The 19,546-nt window shown below is 40.9% G+C and overlaps 1 protein-coding gene across 1 annotated transcript in view; it reads left to right on the top strand.

The window, feature by feature from the left end:
* The window catches only part of b4galnt4a (beta-1,4-N-acetyl-galactosaminyl transferase 4a), a 124,772-nt gene that overhangs the window by 92,395 nt on the left and 12,831 nt on the right, over window positions 1-19,546 (top strand). Inside the window, exon 8 of the mRNA XM_035665693.1 lies at window positions 9,219-9,297. Coding sequence (XP_035521586.1) covers window positions 9,219-9,297 — 79 coding nt within the window. The remainder of the gene's footprint in view (window positions 1-9,218; window positions 9,298-19,546) is intronic.

The following is a 19,546-nucleotide window of genomic DNA, read 5'->3' as shown; positions in this document are numbered from 1 at the left end:
TGAAACATTTGTAAAGTACATGGAATAAAAAAATTGAACAAAATGAATTAGGTGTTTGTATACAGTGATTTTATATTAAATGTTTTAGATGAAAAGCCACTGTGAAAATTGTCATTATTTTAATCATCATATCATTATTATCATTACACCTGATGCTACAGCTATCCCATGACAGCATGATTCTGTTGTGCAATCTGTTATTGAAGAATAAGTTCAGGGCCATTTGAGCCTATTTACAGGCTCCATTCTACCACAAAGCTGGAATTTAAAACAGCTTTCACTGTTTATGTGCTACTGTCCCTGCGTATTATAGAAGGATAGAATGAAATGGGACAGACCTGAAGTAAAATGGAGCATAAAAGAATGGAGATGAATGGTGCAGAGCAGAATACAACCAAAGAGAGAGCTGGCTTCAGAAATGTAATTTAACAGAGGGGAGCTGAATGAAACACAACAGACACTCCCACTTTAGCAAGGTTGTTCTTTTATGCTTTGGACTGCGGTTATTTATATGTCTCGGTTCATTGGAGCTGTATGGCCAACTGTAGTAGAACTGAGTGAACAGTGACTAATGGCTGCTGCAGGGTTGAATCATATTGTCAGGGAATGAAACATATTGTTGTTGAGGGGTTCACGAAACACTTCACTCGCCTGTTGGAGGTCTTGGTGTGATGCAATCAAAGGTTACTGAAACCAGCAAACATACATACACACAAACACAAACACACACACACACACACATGCACATATCACATACACAGTACAGTACATAAAATCTAAACACCCTCCATTTGGCTGTCCCTCTGTGGTTACTCTTCGTCTTGGATGACTGCAACTAGAGCTTTCAGGTGTGCAACCCCCATCTAGACTGCCACATGTTTTCCATCAGCCCCTCATTCTCTCTCTCTGTCTCTCTCTCACTCCTTATGGCCTTCTCCCTCTATCTCACTCAGTCTGATGCCATAATGGCAATTACATTTGGGGAGCGAATTTGAAGCTGTAGAAGGGGAAAAGTGATGAAAGGGTATGGGCTTTCTGTAGTGTGCATATGCTGTTGTGCAAACAGCATGCAGCGGATACACATGCTGAACCTGAACAGAAGTGATAATTTTCTTCAAACATCCGTTCATCGCCACCGGTGAGGTGTGGCCTTCCTGTTGCCGTGTGGTGTTTGAAAGCCCGTCCTAGGTGGCAATTTAAATAGATGGGATGGACAGGAACATTGGATCAGTACACCTGTTTGGGAGAACTGGTAACTATACACACCACCTGGCTATGACCACCTGGAGGTAATGACTCACACTACTTGGTGTGTGTATGTTTGTGTGTACAAGGAAGAAATAGTTGTGTCTGTGTTCTAATTCTGAAGTTTGCTGAATAAAACTAGAAGATGGAGAGTATTTGTCCCTTTGGCTGTCTCAAACTACCACTTGCCTACCAACTTCTATATTTCTGCTCTTTCAAAATGCTTTATTCCATCCTTTATGGCTCTGTGTCATTAAAACTGATTCGTGAGGATTTATATCAGCATATCAAGCAATCAAATGAAATGTAGTGACAACCATCAAAAATGCCTGTATTTGCCCGTATTTGGCCCATTATTATATGCATGCAATAATAAACAGAAGGGCAGTAAAGGGCAATAAAAATAATCATTATTTGCTGCCCTATGCTTACAACCAATTAGATGGAATTCTATACAAATTCAAGCCTTAAACACTCACACAGTCACACTGGACTGAATCAAAGGAAGGAAGAACCAAGAAGCTACTTTTTGATGGCACTAGAACCTGTTGTCATGACTTTTAAAATGATACCCATGTCAATCTGAAAGTGTCCCGTTTTGTCTAACTCTTTGTCTGCACCTCTTGTCGTACCTGTGAAGTGATAGTTTGGCAGTGCTTGCTAGGAGCTGTCACAGCAGCTTGATGAGTGACAGTGAAGTAGTCAGATGAGGAACCCAGATAACCCTGTCAGCACTATCTCTGCTCTCTGACACAGCTACTGGAGCCTTAGGCTGTATAGACAACACCGGCGAGATTGACATTTGCTAAAATTCTATAAACTGAACTATGCTGAGTAGCATACTGAGCTAGTCTGACGCGGTGCTTGACGTCAAGTATTTCAGAAGCTTTTGAGCAGCTCAGACTGGGGGCGTGATTGACAGCAAGTTGAAGATTAGAGTGAATATTGTTTAAAAGATTTTGGAAACTAATGAGTGCTGACTGAATCTGAGGCAAGAAGCAAAAGTCAATTAAATGATGTCTGTGTTTCTTAAGCGTTAGTATTTGCCTGCTTCTGAACCTGACTTTCCATACATAAGAATAGGATCTGTCAGGACTTTCACCTTCAGGCGTAATGATTGAAATTAAAAATGGCTGCTGATGACCTTTGACAGTGGTGTGGTGAGGAGGGATGGCAGAAGAGGATTCCAAAGTTATCTGGGATGCCACAGCTGGCATTTTGAAGGAGCAGCTTTCAGTTCACAAACTGCTGGAAATGACATTTACGGCCTATCCTCCACAGACACGTGGGCGTTGATGTGTGTTCTTCCTTTTCCATGTGAGTGTCTGTGTGTATGCCTTCTTAGTTTCTAGACTTTCTTCTTGTACCTTTCTCCTCTTTTTCCTTCTCATCTTTCTTTACCTTTCGTTCTAGTGCCTTTAACATACTGCAAATGCTCCCATTTGTTTTCTATACACATGACTTAACAGAAACCTCCAAAGACTGATGATAGTTGGAAGGAAAGAGTTAACTGTGCCTTTTAGTTATTTCACTATGGGATCTCTCAGTATCTATAATTGAATCATTTAAGCACTGCTGGCTATTAGTTGACTCGGAGAGAGAGAGAGAGAGAGAGGAAAGTATAGTACTTGTGCTCATGGCATCATAGGAATACTGATTGTGTGTGGAGACAAGCTGAGTGTTGCACCTGCTCCATAGCAAGCACCTGCACTGTCTCATAATATGTATGTATTTGTGAGTGAAAGTCTGTATTTCTTTGTCTTTGTGTGCACGAATATCCCTGATTGTGTTTGAGTATGCTTACCAACCTTAATGCTAACCTCTATTTGCTCAAGGTAATTGGTTGATACACTATAGCAGTTGAATTAAAACGAAGCTGTTTGCCAGCAAGCTGCAATGACTTCTCTGTCCCACTTTCTTCCCTCGGGCCTTCACTCCACCATCTGTTTCTATGAGTGATGGGAGCCTGCTGAGACACAAATCTACGTTTGAGTGTGTGTGTGTTCATGTGTGCAGGGCTTATGTTTAATCAGAGTGTCTTTTGGGGTGTTTATGTGCATCTCTTGAGCTGTGAAATACTGTGGTAGCGGACATCTGATTGGCAGTAATGCATGAGTACGACCCAACGGTAACACCGGGCTGCCTCTGGCCAAGCGTGATTAGAGACAGTAATGATGACGGATGGTCAACTCAGTCTCAGAAAACACAGAAATTACATTCCGAGCAGCTGGGGAACGGATATATAAGCTGTTTGGAAAGTGACTTATCCAGGATGTATCGAGTGTCCTGAGAAGAGATCAATAGTTAGTCACAGGCACCAACGTCATAGACACAAGCATGCACACAAACTTACCTAGTGCATATAATTCAATCTGAGTAGAGAGGAGTCGATATATAAGGCTAGCATTATTCTGTATTTTTTTCATTTTCAGAAAATACCTTTAAAATACCAAAACCAACTACATATCAATATGCTGTGAGTTGAGTGGTCTGAGACTCTGTGTTTTTACAGCGTCGGAGTTGGGGAGGTGGGTTGCATCTGATAATTTCTGTAACTTTCCGAAATTGGCAATCTGACTTTCACGCTCACATTCTTTCTTTATTTTTGCCTTCATTGTTAGGACTGCTGAAGATAGTCAGGAAAGGGGGGGAAGAGAGAGAGAAGGGGAGGATGGCAGGCAGCAAAGGGCCACAGTCACCCATGGCCACTGCAGCAAAGACTTAGTACATGGGGTGTAAGATCTACCAGGTGAGCTACCAGGGTGCCCCCACACCCACTTTATGATTGGCCAGGTGTTCGTGTGTAAGAAACTAAGCAGGGCCTTAACTTTTCTCTCATTTTCTCTCATTTCATTGCACAAATATTTCTGCAACTTTTAGTGTGAGCAACCTAGTGCAACACTGCCTGTCCTAACTTGTGTGTGACGTTATCCCCATATCTAGAGCTCTATAGCATAGAAGAGTAGGCCGTATCGTATTGTTGGTTTGGGTCTTTTCATAGGATTTGTTGACAGACAAGAAAAATTTTGCTTTGTCCCTTAATTCTCTACTCTACTTTCAGATATATAATTGCGTACCTCATACATTTCTCCTATATATAGTTCCTCAGTGGCTTGTACATGCAGTGTGGTTTGATAATGTGTAAATTGTAGGTTGCTTTCATGAAAAGAACATAAGCTTCTCGGCACATCAGTGTAACACAAATATGAAAACCCAGGGACAGCACGCTATTGTGAGATAATTCTTTCTTCACATGTCCACGCATTCAGGCCAGTATGAGAGAAGGAGAAGTGTTAATACAAAATCAAAGTGCGAAAGGGGTGAAGTGGAGGCATAGAGAAGAAATACGCATTAAAGATAGTAATACTATAACTCTATATTAGATAATTATGTACGGGCGAATTGGACGCAGTAGATAGAGGGAGAAGAGACAGCACAAGAAGCGTTGGAGCGAAGCGACGGGCAAGATACAGGAGAAGAGACGGGGAGAGAGCAGGGGATGAAGGAGAGCGGAGGGGGACGAAGCAAAGGGAGGGAATGGAAGAAAGAGGATTTATTGAGGCTGCAGGGAAGAGCAGCGTGATAGCTCTCTGATGGATTAAAGGAACGCATGAGAAATGGAGTAGAGAGGGGAGAGAGCGCGGGGGGAGAAAAGTGAAGTTTGTGTTTCTCCTTGGGGCAGCTCTAAACACTGGTATCATTAATGTAGTTGAGAGGAGAGCACTCGCAGAGCACAGTCTTTTATTTAAAGGCCACCTGTGGGTATTAGAGAGGGGGAAATCAGGCAAGAGAGAGATAGAGAGAGAGAGAGGGGGACAGGGTGACAGTCAGATAGCATTAATGAGAAATTGAGTTGAAAAAGAGAGGAGATACTGAAAGAGTAGAATCGCAAAATTGCTGTAGCCGGTGGTGGTGAGATGGAGGGAGAATAAGAAAAAGAGGACTGGTATTTACCAAGGGTAGAAAGTATACTGTCTCAAGTTCACCTTAGCTATGCTCACTGCAAACAAGGTTAGTAATACTGAGGGTGTGCGTGAATGTGTGTCAATTGGTCTGTCAGCCTTTAGGGTATTGTGCACCCAGGCTTTCTGTCTCCACACAATTTCTTTAGACAGAACACCGCAGACGGACAGTTTTCTTTTAGATGCTTGTAAAAGGAGTTTGTATCTCAGCAGGAATAAACCCTTCCCCATATGTTCACGGCAAATAAATATTTCATACTTCAAATCCAGCAGCGATGATACTCTCTATAATATTGTTTAGCTCCAACAGTCCCATCTTGTGTTATCCAGCCCAGTCAAGCTCCTTTGTCTGTCTCTATCCGTTCAGCCCAATGAAGGGAAACTGGAAACAAAGACTCCAATTAGTCAGGCAATTAGACTCTTGTTTTGTGTCCTCTACTCATCCTCTGAGTCATACTCTTAATAGCTGTTCTTTCCTCTTCCCATCTCTCATTTGCCCTTCACTTGGTCTTTTATGTTTTTTTTTTCTCCTTTGGCATGGCGTTCTATATGAAATCATGTCTTAGTGATATTCACTGTAATGTATTTTTCCTTTCAAGATACAGAAAGCATTTATAATTCCCTCTCTGTTTCTGCTGTTCATTTGCTATTTATCGCTCCTCCTTCATCTTTCTTTCCGCTTGTCTCTTTGTCTCTTCATCTCTTTCAACTGCAGCCTGCCTTAGCATCCATCACAGGAAGACTGGTGTGACCACTGCACACACACACACACACACACACAGTGCAAAACACCTCTATCCCTCCTACTTGAGCTCCTTTGTTCCTCACCCTCCTACATTTTTTCTACCGTCTTTCCGTTATAGTAGCAGTATAAACTTTTGGACAAAGTACAGATCTTGAAAAAGTATTTTCAAGTATTTCTCATTGGTCTCCGATCATATCTTTATTTGAAGCCATCATGATTCATTTTGGAATATTTTCACACCAAATTGAAAACAAAAACAAGACACAAAGAAATTATGCAAAGCATGAAAAAGGAAATAACTATCAGCAGACAACTGCAGGCAGTGAATCCCACAGGACTGAATTGGCATACAAAATTGCTTCAAATCACAAAGACAAAACAGAAGGAACTATCTAAACAAGATAGATAAGTATATGAATAGGACTTAATGTCCTGCTCTCATCTATTTATCCGTCTCTGTTTCTCTATGTGATATGATCCTTTTGTTTGTCTCTATCTTGCTCTGCTATTGTTGATAGGCCTGCCTTATCTGGCATCTTGTAACAGGTAAACAGGTTTGTATTGGCTGAGCTGTCACTGCTGAAGTTCAGGCTCTTTGAGTATGTTGCATTTTCTTTTTAATTTCTGAGAGTAGCAAGGGGCTAGAAGAAAGATATCCTCAAATGTTGACAGATGATGGTGAGTTGAGGATGCATTTTGCGAGCTTTCTTTGTATATCTGTTACGATTATTATTTATTTGAAGCGTGCAGTCCTCTTTGTCTGTGGTTGTGTGTCCTGTGAAGCCTTACTCTGAAACGTTGTGGCGGCAGACTGCATCCTCTCAGCTCTGGCATTAGATTATCCCCCAGATGGAGTCAGATTATGGGCTGGAATGGACAATCTAATGAAGGGTCAGGAAATGCACTAATATATCCTAAAACCCATCTACAGCCATCTACTCAAAGGCAGGAGCTAAATGAACTGAGACTGCCAAAAAATTAAATTTTGAGTTCATAAAAGAAAGATGGGACATGTCAGCCTCAAGTTTTATTGGGACAGCGACATTCAATTGTCTAATAAATGCTTCTTTTTGTTGTGTTCCGTCTGACAGTATTTTGTTCATGTCATACTCTATATTTCACTATAGACAAAATGTTGCCATCAGTTCTCATTATAATTCTCCATTATAATTCTGATTACTCAATTTCCTCACATATTCATCATATTAATTAAAGTTTCATCTGATATAATCTAATCTAATGACTCTTTTGACTGTGTTTTGTCTGAGGTGACTGCTAAATGAGATATTATTTTCTGTTGTTAAGTATGGCTCAAAGTCTGCTATGTTTGAATCATATGGGAAAGGGCAAGCATGGTGCCAAAAGCCAAAGTGGCACTTAAGTTCGCTGAGTGCCGTTTCAGCAGCTGCACAGAGAGATGTTCCCTATTCATGAGAGAGTGACCTTAGCACACTGTCAGTGCTCTCCTGCACCAGTAATGATTTATTGGTTACAGAACGCTGGGCAGTTGGATGATGCGGCGGCGTTTGTGCACGGGGCAACACGTGATCGTTCCCCTTCAGCCTTTGTCCTTGCCTTTCAACTCGGTCAACCAGGCCAAAGTGGAACAAAAACGCACACACGCTTAAAAAATAATCTATACTATACTTGTAATTTGGCAGTGTTTATCATGAAAGACAAAACATTAATTACTGGTAGTGCTGAAACAAACTGAAACAAAGGCCTTTCAAATGTAATTTTTCTGCATTTTATCTTTGGGTTTTGGACAATAATTAAACTTTGATTTGCCACCTTGGGCTATGGGAACTTGTGTAATGAGCATCTGTCATTGCATTGGCTAAAAGATAAAATTATTTTAAGCTCCTAACCATGCACATACCCTCCAGAACAAGGCAATGAAAGTTTCTCAGTTTTCTTGCTTGTCTCCTTTTTCATGTTTTCTCCTGTTTTTATGGGGCTATTTTCAATTCCAAACACAGACTTCATCAAAGAAGATGAGCTTGTGTTTGTTACAGGAGACAAACAGGAGACAGGAGAGAGAAAGGGGACCATCATAGAGAGAGAAAAGAGGCACAGGAAGCAGAAACAAAGACAGAAAATGAATATAAAAAAAAGCAAGCCATCACATATCTCTGTGAATCAGAGCACATGAATATGGAGCAGCCAAATGACTCCACAGTTCAAAGTAGCAAATGTTTCACAAATTTCCATGCTGCTACAAACACAATTAACATGATTTGTTTATAGGAATTAGGTTTTCCAAGATACAGTATCATTTTATCCTCAAAAGAATATCTACCATTTAATTTCTCTTTCAATTAAGGCTCATGCTTTAACAAACAGTCCATTTAAACACTGTGTACTGCACATGTATACATGCAAAAACATGGTTTTATTCACTGCCCAACAGTGTGTGTGTGTATTCAGCTATGACCGTATGTATGTGTTTTGAGAGCTAATGATGTGTGGAGCAGTGTTCGGGTGTCTCTCATTCAACAGCAGATGCTGACCTATTATCCGAGATGTGTTTTTAATAAGAATAAAGCATTGTCGCTTGTGTTTCGTCAGGGCAGACAATAGCATATAGAGCTTTACTCTAATCATCAGTTACAGCGAAATACTAGAGCTTGTGTAAGTGTAAAATGTTGATTTATGTGGAGCATCGATTTTCTTCCGTCTCTGAAGGAGTATTTTATTCAGGACCCAGGGCTGATAATATGCAGGCTTTCTGCCGTCTTCTTTGCAATCTTGCCTGTAGCACAGAGTTATATTCTAGGCCGATTAACCTGTTTATGCTCAGGTCCAATTGCAATATGTTTTTATGACTATTTTGTGCTATTAAAGTAAAACTGTTTATCTTACTTCACCACAGTCTCACTAAATCCTGTGATACCTTTAGTTTTTTGTAGAGATGTTCCGATACTACTATGCTAATATGTATAACTACTATCATTTTGTATGGCCTCACTCAAGGCGGGTAAAAATGGTGAATCAAGGCTAATAAATTAAATGGTTATGGTTATAAATTAGGCAGTATCAGAGGAACCTCTGATACTGTTATCAGACTAACTTGTAGTTTTTGGCAACCCAAAGTTGCTCATAGTTGTTTTTCTAATAGGTCTCCACACAATAACAATGTGGGAAATGTGGGTCGCTGAGAAAGATCATAAGGTGGACGAGCTGCAGTGGCTTATTATAGAAAGATTCTTTTTTTCCCATCAGCTTCAAATATCTAACAATAGCTCTCTCTTTCTCTCTCCCCTCAGCCTAATCTCATCCAGACAATACTACTTTGAGATCCTCCACAAGCAGGATGACATGGGCTCGGATCACGTAGAGGTTGGGGTAAGTGGACCCGTCTACTCATTGGAGCTCACTTCCTCTATTCTGCCTTTCTGTTTACAGCTCTTTTTTCCTTCCCAGTCAATTCATTTATCTTCACTTCGCTGACTCTTAGCATATGAAACAGCTTTCACCTGTCGTGAGAAAGCTTTCACCTTTTGGCAGGACAATTTGCATTTAGTTTTGGCTTGCACTCTGTGATTAACAGTGTCAGAGTGGTGGCTGAACAGGTGAGAAATGAAAGGAAGCTCCTTCCTCTCCTCTGCCGTACATTGCTTTATATTTCACTCCTTTTTCCCAGGACTCATCTGACCACCAACTGCATGCAATGAATGCCCTCTTTGTTGTCACACTGACATTCCCTACCAAGGGGTTTAGAGCATCAACTCATATAAAATCTCTCAACTATTTTTTCTTCCATCCTCTTTCTTCCATTTCTCATCGCTCTCCTCCTCCATCTTACTCTCCCACAGCACCTGTCGTTGGTTTTTCCACTCTGTATCTTTGTTCTGTATTTCATCTTCTTCTTCTCCTTCTCTAACTTTCTGGGTTTTTTTTCTCCCGTTCACTTCGACTCTCCTCTACACCGCTTCTCTTTCAGCAGTGGTGTTCTGCACCTAAGGCAAAGCTCAGAGATGAGTGGGGCTTAATTTTCCAGATGAAGTTTCAAACGAGAGCCCACACGCCTTGTGTGAGCCTGTACTTTGAGTGGGAGGGCAGATGATAAAAAGAGATCACTGGTGTGTGTATGGAATGAATCTCTTAACAAGCCCCGGGTTATCGTCATCATAGTGACCATCACCGTCAGCAAAGCAGCTGCAGTACTCTCTTGGAGTGGCTCTCTTCCTTTACAAAACTTCAATGTCATTTTTGCACCCTCAGGGTTAATGGTTTTGTTGTTCTTTATCCCCTGCAAACTCTGTCTGAGTGCCTCTGGCTACTTTCCTCTACCTATATTTCTGTCTTCCCATTAATTCTTGTTAGTTTCTTCCTGGGTCTTTATATACTTAACTGTCCTGTCATATTTCTGTTCTTTTTTTCACCACAAGCCATTCATCACTTCACCACTCTTTAACCTTAGGCCACAGTTTCCAGCACTGCTGTATTATTTGCTGTATTATTTTCTCTAGTGTCTAAAGCCCTCTGTTTGTTCATTGTGGTTCTCTGCTGATTGGCTGCTTCTGGATGCCTGTTTTTTAAGAGAGAAGTTGATAGGGTAATATGAGAAGCACCTCATTGAATTCTGATACTCTTCAATTGTGAACCCGATAAGATGTAGGCGGAGGACACTGTGTGTGTGTAGAGAGAGGGAAGCATGCATCTACTTTCCAACCATGCCATACTGACACTTTCAGGGCTTCCAGTCTAGTTTGATGACGGTAAATTGACACAACCCGCTTGCAACTACCTATTTTTAAACCGACTGTATGAAATGTCCTATTAGTTGTAGGTCTCCCAAGTACTGTGCTGTTGTTGTGGGTTGTTGATGTGGGTGTGTTATGAATATTCTGCTGATGATGTGCAAGTGTGACTAATAAATTACAGCCTGTGACAGCCACATCCCAGTGGCAAACAAATACTTTCGCCTTAATTTGAAAAGCCTCTAGATAGGACTAGGTGTGATATAACGCAATAAAAGTAGAGAGGATACGCTGTTATTATGTCCTTGTTTCTGGACTACAGGCTCCTATTGATTAATCTGGTGCCAGTGGTGCTAGGGCTAGATGATGTGAACCTCTGTGGTTCTTACACCATATTCAGACCAAATGGACATAGCTGACAAAAAGAAGTTGGAGGATAGAATAATGGGGAGGGAAAAATGGGGCAGGAGTGTGGAGAAGGATTGTTACAGGGTTTGTTAGGTAGCTTGCTTAGGAAACACGATGTGTCTCTGCAGTGTGTCAGTCAGAACATGGTAGGCAGGTAATGTCTATGCAGTGTGCGCTGGAGGCTTTTATATGAAGTATTCCTGCTTTACCTCATGGTATTTCTTATTCAAATTATCAAGTTATTAGCAGACTTTAGAGTCATCCAGAAAATGTTATGTCATAATGTCACATGCGATCGGTACTAGTCAATCAAGGTCATGTGGAAATCTATTTCTCTCTCTGTCACCCCCTCCTCCCCCCAACCAACTACTCATGAGGCCATCAAAGTGGGTTTGTACTAGTAGAAACAATTTAATGAAGCGTATAAAAGTCATGCAGCAAATCAAGGGAATGTGTGTATGCTGGAATGTGTGTATGTGTGTACGCTGTGCTGTCTTAGTAAGGCCCCTGTGTGTGATTTAACAGCGGAATACATTTCACACCTTGACAAAAATAGCAGATTTACCGTGACCGGCCCACAACAGCATAAGCCCAGGGCTCACATAAATCTGCAGAAACCCAGGCACTCATTTGTTAAAGAGCAGATAGCGTGGATTCACAGCTCTCTCCTCTGTGTTCTGTGCCAAGCTGTGATTGCATGGTCAAAGGTGGGCTGTTCCTTTGGGAATGTATTTGTTTAGCAGGGCTTGTTGTAAAGAAACGGGAGTAAATATCAGATAGTAAACAAGCAGACTCTTAAAGTTACCATTTGACAAGAAAATGGGAAAGAGAACCCTTGTTCTCTCTGTGTTGGTCTCTCTTTTCCATCGTGTGAAGGAATTAAGGAGAATGGCTGGAAGAAGGCGGAACATAAACAGCATTAGAGACAGGAAGAGGCAGGTTAGGAATACACTGCCTTTCCTAAGGGGATGGAAATAACTGTATCTGTGTGTATGAAAGCCGTCCAATGAATGAGCAGATTGTTGAGTTGTTAGGATGAGTAGGCAAGTTACTAAACCTGCACTCTGACTGAACCTTTCCATTACTAACCTCTACCTCAGTGTTTTTCTTCAATTAACTGTGAATAAACTCCCTTTAGAATGATGACTGCTTTTTAAATGGATTACACAAGATGAAAGAAGACCGAGTGAGCAGTAGTTTCTAAAATGTCATCTGGATCTTAGTCAGTGCAATAACAGGACCTTTTCACTGGCCTAATGGAAAACATCTCTTGCTAGCCATGTGACAGAATGAAGGAAAGCATCGGCCATTAAATGGTGTGATTGAGAGGAAGAGGGAGTTAGAGAAAGAAGAGAAGAAAGTCACGCCTTAATTAGTAATGGCAAGTTTATGGAGAGCCAGGGGTGTGGGATTTAAATGCAGGATTTTAATGGCCCTGTTTTATCACTCCTGCCAGGCCAAGCCTCAAACTGCCCACCAATTAATGCAGACACCCATGTATTCACACACTCACTCTCTCGCTCATACACAATCTACCACGACTCCGCAGACTAATGGGTGTGTTCGCAAAGGCACAAACATACACACATGCACACACAGGCCTCTCAACATCTGCCTCACGCCTTCCCTATCCAGTATAAATCAGTCGTGGCCCGTGCAACCTGAAGCCAGCTGTTAAAGTATATTGTGTGTGTCGTTTTACTTTGGATATAATTGAGCTTTCTCTCAGTTTCTTCAACACCTTCAAGTATATCCAGCTGCAGTCGCAACACGAACAAGAAGGAAGTTAAACTTCCAGATATGGTTTGTGGGCTGGTTGGGTCACAGAAGAGACCACCCCAACACATGATATATATCAACATACCAAACTATAGGTTAATGTGAGATTTAGACGAGACAAAATAAATCCAGTTATAGTAGGCCTTTGTTAAATGCACATTTAAAACATGATTTTTTTCCCCTGATACATTTCATGAAGACCTGCACTACTCTGTCTCTGATTGGCTCATTGGTTAGGGTTAGAAAAAAATGTCAGCCCACTCAGCAGAGTAGGGGCTGGTTTTCCCATTATGTATAAGTTGCAAGAATTATTCAATGATTCACATTATAATACATATAAAACACTACATTTTAATGTGCATAAATATGTATAAATACATTTTTAGCTGTGGGTCTAACACAATTCATAGTTTATCCTCATTATTTCATTATTTGCATCCCTGAGACTACATCTTATATGTGTACATTTTTCGGGGTAATTGTCACCAAAAAGGTTGAAAACCATTGCTCTAGGGCAACACCACTGCCTGTCGACTGTAATAATTGCAGGGTGACCATCCAGGCTCTTACTGAGGATGATGAAAAGTGCAAAGACATGGATATACATTTTCAAAGAGAATGGATTCTCGTAATCGAGAAGATCTCATCATATAATTAAATATTATTCTCATTCATGTTATTCTCATTTGTTAAAAAAAAAAAAACAGTGGGAGAACACTTGCACAGTTGAGCCTACGGGGATTTAAAGCCGTTAGCAGAGCTGATGTTCAAAGCTTTCATGCCAAAGCTTTCTCTTGTCATCATGCAGATTTGATCAAACACTTCCCAAAGAGCACCGTCCCACACATGGCATACCATTTTAACGTTAAAAAAGAGAAGCTATGCAGTGTCCCGTCACCCACACTCATTGTGTCCTTGTCATGTTAACTTTTATATGCTTACATTACTGTATCTTTTATCCTGCAGTACCAAGTGCCTCTTTATGCCACTGAATCTTGCAGAGACACTGCTTGTTATCATGGGAAAGTATAATATTTGGAAATTGTGACCTAAGAAGTCAGTTTTATTTTAATAGACTTTGAGCTTGTAGCTGCACTGTAGTTTCTCAGTATTGTATTCCTGCTAAGAAAGGAACCGTGGATCATCCATATTTTTTCCCTGTTTGAAATCTCCAGAGTAGTTTTCATGTTCATTGCAGTTTTTGGATGTATATTTCATTGAATAAGTTTCCAAGAAACTTGAGTTAAAAGGGTAGAATATGCAGGCCCCCCTGTGTTAGCATATTCAGGTCATAATGAATGTGTCAGATTACATTCTGCTAATGTATTTTATCATTGCATGTTTTTTAATCTGTCATTGGCTGCCTTAGTGCTATCATGCTAAATCAGTTTTTATATGTTCAGTCAAGTCTGTTCACTTAGTCCAAAACCATCAATGTTTTTGTCTCTATTTTATCTCTATTTGTATTCAGGTCAGGCTAGTTATTCTTGTGTTATATCTTTTCCAGTAAGCATTATGTTGACCAAGTCCTTTTCATAAGTTTTATTCATGTGGCTGCAGAGCAAACACATGGGATTTGGTGTGCTAGGACATTTTGTCACGTAAGTTTGACTTGATTTGAATCTAGTGAGAGTGTTAGTATGACTAACTGGTTCCGCCTCAGAGCACACAGGGCATCGCTGTAGACGCACTGACTACGACGCGCCAGTAATTGCTATGGATATTGGGCTCATTTGTCTTTCTGAAATGTCTGGTCTGAGAGACTTTGGCTAATGTATAATTCAACATAGAAAATCAAACACCCCGTTTCTGTATCCACCTCCTCATCTCTCTTTGAATATTGTTCCTTCGTCCCCAGGCAAGACATGATATGACATGAAAAACAAGCCACTGTTTTCACGTCAGTGTGACAGGGAATGGAGAGTGGCATTCATCCTCTAGCATGTAAGTGTTTAGTTCTATTTAGTTGTCAATTGAAATACAGCCGCAATCAGTCAGGTGCCTTATGTTCTTGTTACGAGCCTGTAGTTTTCGGTTAGATTAATTTTTTTGTTAGGTGCTTTTTTGGCTCTTCTTCACCGTCTGCATCCTTGTCAACTTTGATTTTATGAAGGTTCTACAACAGTATCAGCAAAGCATCAACACACCAGCAGTCTTTTGTGTCTTCTGTGCTCTGTTGGGGAGGTGTCTGTTCAGAGCCTGTCAGGAGTCTCTCCTTGATACTCTGCTGCCAGGCGCCTGTCAGTGGGCCGAATCATAGCTCTACACTGCAGACTTTCCATTACTGCCAATGTGAAAATTCACACTTTGTTTCTTTTCCTACGAAAGCTGTCATATCTTTTTTTGCATCCCATCGTAAGTGGAACTTTTTCTTGTCATTGCTTGTCATCTCACATATTTTATACTGATTCTTGAGAAACAAATGTATCATTTAAAATCAGGTCTTAAAATATGATCCCCCCCCCCCCCCAACTTGCTTGTGTTGATTGGCCAGTCAAGTCAAAAGTGACGTGCCTCAAATGGACTGAGTTCATTTTCTGAAAGTGCAGTTTCCACTGTGTTCAGCCAGAAGATCAATATCATTTGTAATGTGTTGTCTCAGCACATAACACACATATGAGATGAATGAAAAGAGTACTATAATATTATACGTCAAGTAAAAGTTCTGTTAACAAAAAATATTAAAATAAAAGTAAAATCACTTAAAGATGCACTTGGATAAAAGTAAAAAGTAAATAAATTAAAATGTACTCTGAGTAAACGTTACTGCATTACATTTTTTAAGAAAAAAAGGGGTGCTATATGATGATATATGATACTACTGTTGAATTAAATAAGGCTATTGCATTAAATGCCAGCCTATACACCAATGGAACAACATCAGCAACATGAGCCCTGAGCTCCGAGACAACAATACATTCTATTTCTATAGATGGCAATTTGCAGCCTGTGTGTTTAACTGATTATAAATTATAACACATATTCCTCAGTGAGGCCTCACTAGAATTAACCATAAACTAGACAAAGCTCTGACAAATAAAGAACAATTACAAGAATAACTAAATAAGCCTATGGGCGTCTATGGCAGGTGCAACAAGCATTATTAAGCTTCATAAATTAAAATAACCTGTCACTTCTTATTGAGTCAACAATAGAATAAAACATCAGCACGGCAGACAGTATTGCGATGTATAAACCAAGGGTTCCCAAACCCATGTTGGACCCCAGGTTGAAAAACACTGGTATAAACAATATAAACTCCACAGCAGCTGCAGCCACAAACCCACATATAAAGCAAGGCAAGACACCACGGAGAGCACACACACACAACGCTTTGTTGCTTCGCAACACAGTAGCTGTTGACAGTGTCATCTGGAGAGGGAGTTCAGTGAGTTTGTTGTTGCATTCACCTGTCTGAATGTCATTCATTCTGTGAGTCGTCAGCACTGTGAAGCCCTCCACAATCTGTTCGGTTCAACTTCTCATTCATTCTCAGTTCATAATATAACCAGTCTACTCAGTCTCCCTGTCTGAATATAACCAGTCCACTCACTCTCTCTGTCCCACTGAGTTAAAAGAGGATCTGCTGTCACTGCTGTGTCAGGGATTATTGTCGAAAACAGCAGAAAGGTCTCACACTCCTCACTGATGGTAAACATTCCTCATTGAATGCAGAAATCACTGCAGGAGTATCCACCATAAGCATTTTAGCATTTAACTAGATCCAGCATCCACCTGTTGGTCATGCAACAACGTGGGTGTGTTTGATTTGGGTCACTTAGTGCGCTCGCTGGGTGGTTCATTAAATCAGTGATTAATTAAAGTAGATGCAACCTTTTTTTAACTGTGCTCTGGGCGCTTGATAGCTCATCTCTAGGAGCTTGCATCCCACATCCCAAGGCTGAATTCATGAGTTCGTATCCAATCTGTGGCCCTCTCTCTCTCTCTCTCTCTAATCTCTTCCCTGTCCCCTTCTTTCCTGTCACTCTTCAGCTGTCACTATCAATAAAGGCAATACAAAAAATATATTTAAAAACTAGGCTGCGGTACAATATTGCTAACCATTACGCATAATGACGTGATCCTTAACTGCTGTTCCACACCCCTGACACTCTGCCAGTGAACACATACATTTATATCTTATATCTTTTCCACAGTATCCAACTGACACGCCGGCAGCTTCTTCTCTAATGCAGCTGCTGATTTATCACCTTTCTTTTGTTCCATTCCGACACAGTTTATCGCGACTTTTGTTTTTACTCTGTAACTGATGTGTCTTGAAATCTAGCAAAGTACAATACTTGTGATTAAAAAGGTAGCTGTTTCCCGCATGTTCAGTCTTTATGCTAAGCAAAGGCTGCTGGAGGTAGCTTCATATTTACTGTACAGACAGGACAGTGGAGTCAATTTTCTCACTGGATTTAACTAAAAGCTCTGAGTCAGATTACACAGAACATATTTAACCCATGTCTATAAATACTCGTCTCTGTCTCCGTCTGTACTAATAAACGTGGTTGTAAATGTGTGCTCTTATTAGCTTGTTAGCTGTCACTTTGCCTTTTTTGCACCACAACTACGGTACATAATTCTTGGCTTGTTAGGAACATGTCATTCTCAATGAAGTCGCCGTTTCTATGGCTGAACAGTTGTCTGGCAACAGGCACACAAAGACAGGTCAGCGAGAGCACTTGTGCTGTGTTCTACCTTTCATTCAGACTCAAAATGAGTGATCACAGACTGAATTGTGGGTGAAGGATATTTTATAAGGCTTATTAATTGTCCTGGCAGTAATGAAGAACTGTCACCTCAGCAACAACCTCCACTCTATTTGTTTCCTATGATTGTTTTTTACCTTGGCTGTGAGATAGTTGTCTCGGTATTTAGTCGACTGTTACATGCACAGATATCAGTCACATTATGTTGGAGAAGGATTACAACGATACATATTGCCATATGTGTCAAACTCTGCAAGGCTCTCAACCCGAAGCCCAAAGCCTTTCCGGGATTTTGGGTAAGCTCACCTCAAAGTAAACTGTTGTGGCCATTTCATGCAGGATACGGCTGAAAGTTTATCCAACCTACCCTGTGCAAACAAAAGTGAAATAAATAAATAACAGTGTAGTCCCAGCCTCTTCTTCCCTTTATCCCTCAGGCAGGTGTCGTCAGACTTGTTAACATCTGTCTTGTTCTGCTGTCCACTCTGCCACTGACTTTTGTCTGACTACTCTACCAATTTGGGCCTAAAGCCAGGTACATGTGAGTAAGACACTGAAAAAGAAAGAGAAAATAGATAGAAAGCTCGCAGTAAACCTCTCTGTCCTCTACTGAGCAAATGGACATAGACAACAGCTGTCCAGTTGTCCAGTTGAAAGATCTGATTCGAGGAAACATCCTTTCAGTTCCTGCGGTATTCATGCAAAATGTATGAGGAGATAATGTGTTGGCCACATATGACAAAAATTTTTATTCCCTAGACAATTCGGCTGTGGGACCACTAAATGAAAGTGTTTATTTCGTGTTAATCTTATTGGACCTCAAATCTGAATTGATTTTTACGTAAACCGGAAAAGGTCAGAGTTAGTTTCATGATGTCGCTACCTCTTATATGTCACACTAACAAAACAACTTCATATCCATAGCGCCTCAGGCTTTGGAGCAGCCAATTGAATTGAAGGAAACAACACAGCAGCAGCCAGCTCTCTTGGAAGCAATAAACTCCTAATCATTGAGGGATAAAAAAAAAATAACCTGGGCCTGATGGAACCAGAGGCAAACTACCTGTGTGTGTGTGTGTGTGTGTGTGTGTATGTGTGTGTAAACTGAAATAAAAGTATGTGTGTTACTCCAGTGGGCCTCAAACCACTGACTCGTAGCAACAGCCACTTTTGGCCAGCTGAATGAAAACAATATCAAAACCTCATATGTCACTGGGTGGTCCAGGCATGATGTAACGTGATGAAACAACCCTGCTGGCTGCCCGTTGCCATTTTGCTCTGCGATTGGTACTTTTTATTATTTCCGTCTTGGATATTGATTTTCTCTCCTCTCTGTTGAACTTGTGGGGCTGGCGAGCAGGCTTCTGCTTCTTCCTGCTGCTCCCTGTCAACACTATTTCACAGAGGACGTGCCCATATTCACACACAGACAACAAATACTGTAGGGTGCACATGCAAGCACACATCTAAATACACACCAATTCTATTCTATACCTCCCCTTGGAAGAATTAATCAGAGAATCTGTGGGGCCAAAAAAAGCTCACAAAGCTGTGAAATAGGCTACACAGGTGCACGTGCAGTATTTCAAGTGCTTATGTGTTATGGCTGATGTGACAGCAGCCGAGTGTTGAGCTCCATCGAGCCTTGCAAAGGATGGACCCTGTGATGACCCATTTTGTAGCAGAAAATTGAGTCTTTTTTCCCCCATTTTGTGTTGTAGAAATGCAGCTATCCAATCACACTGTTGTGATTAAAAGCTGCAGAAAAGCTAGCGAATGCGTTTTCACACAAAGCGTGGATTTGTGATTGTTGAAGACTTTGACTTGCGGTTTGTAGTGTTTTTCGGCTGCTGTAATGGCTTCCTACTTCCTGTATCCTAGTCGAGGCTGGTGATGGCTGAATTCCATTTAGCTGCTTCAGTTTAAGGGTCCTGGTATTATGCATGCCGGCTCACTGTTACACTGTCATGGCTTACTGCGGCACTTGAA

This window comes from Morone saxatilis, unplaced genomic scaffold, assembly GCF_004916995.1.
Source record: "Morone saxatilis isolate NCDOM2014 unplaced genomic scaffold, NCSU_SB_2.0 Contig2, whole genome shotgun sequence".
In the NCBI taxonomy this organism is placed as follows: Eukaryota; Metazoa; Chordata; class Actinopteri; family Moronidae; genus Morone; species Morone saxatilis.
Note: the sequence above shows the minus strand (reverse complement) of the source record. Positions and strands in the feature narration are given on the sequence as shown.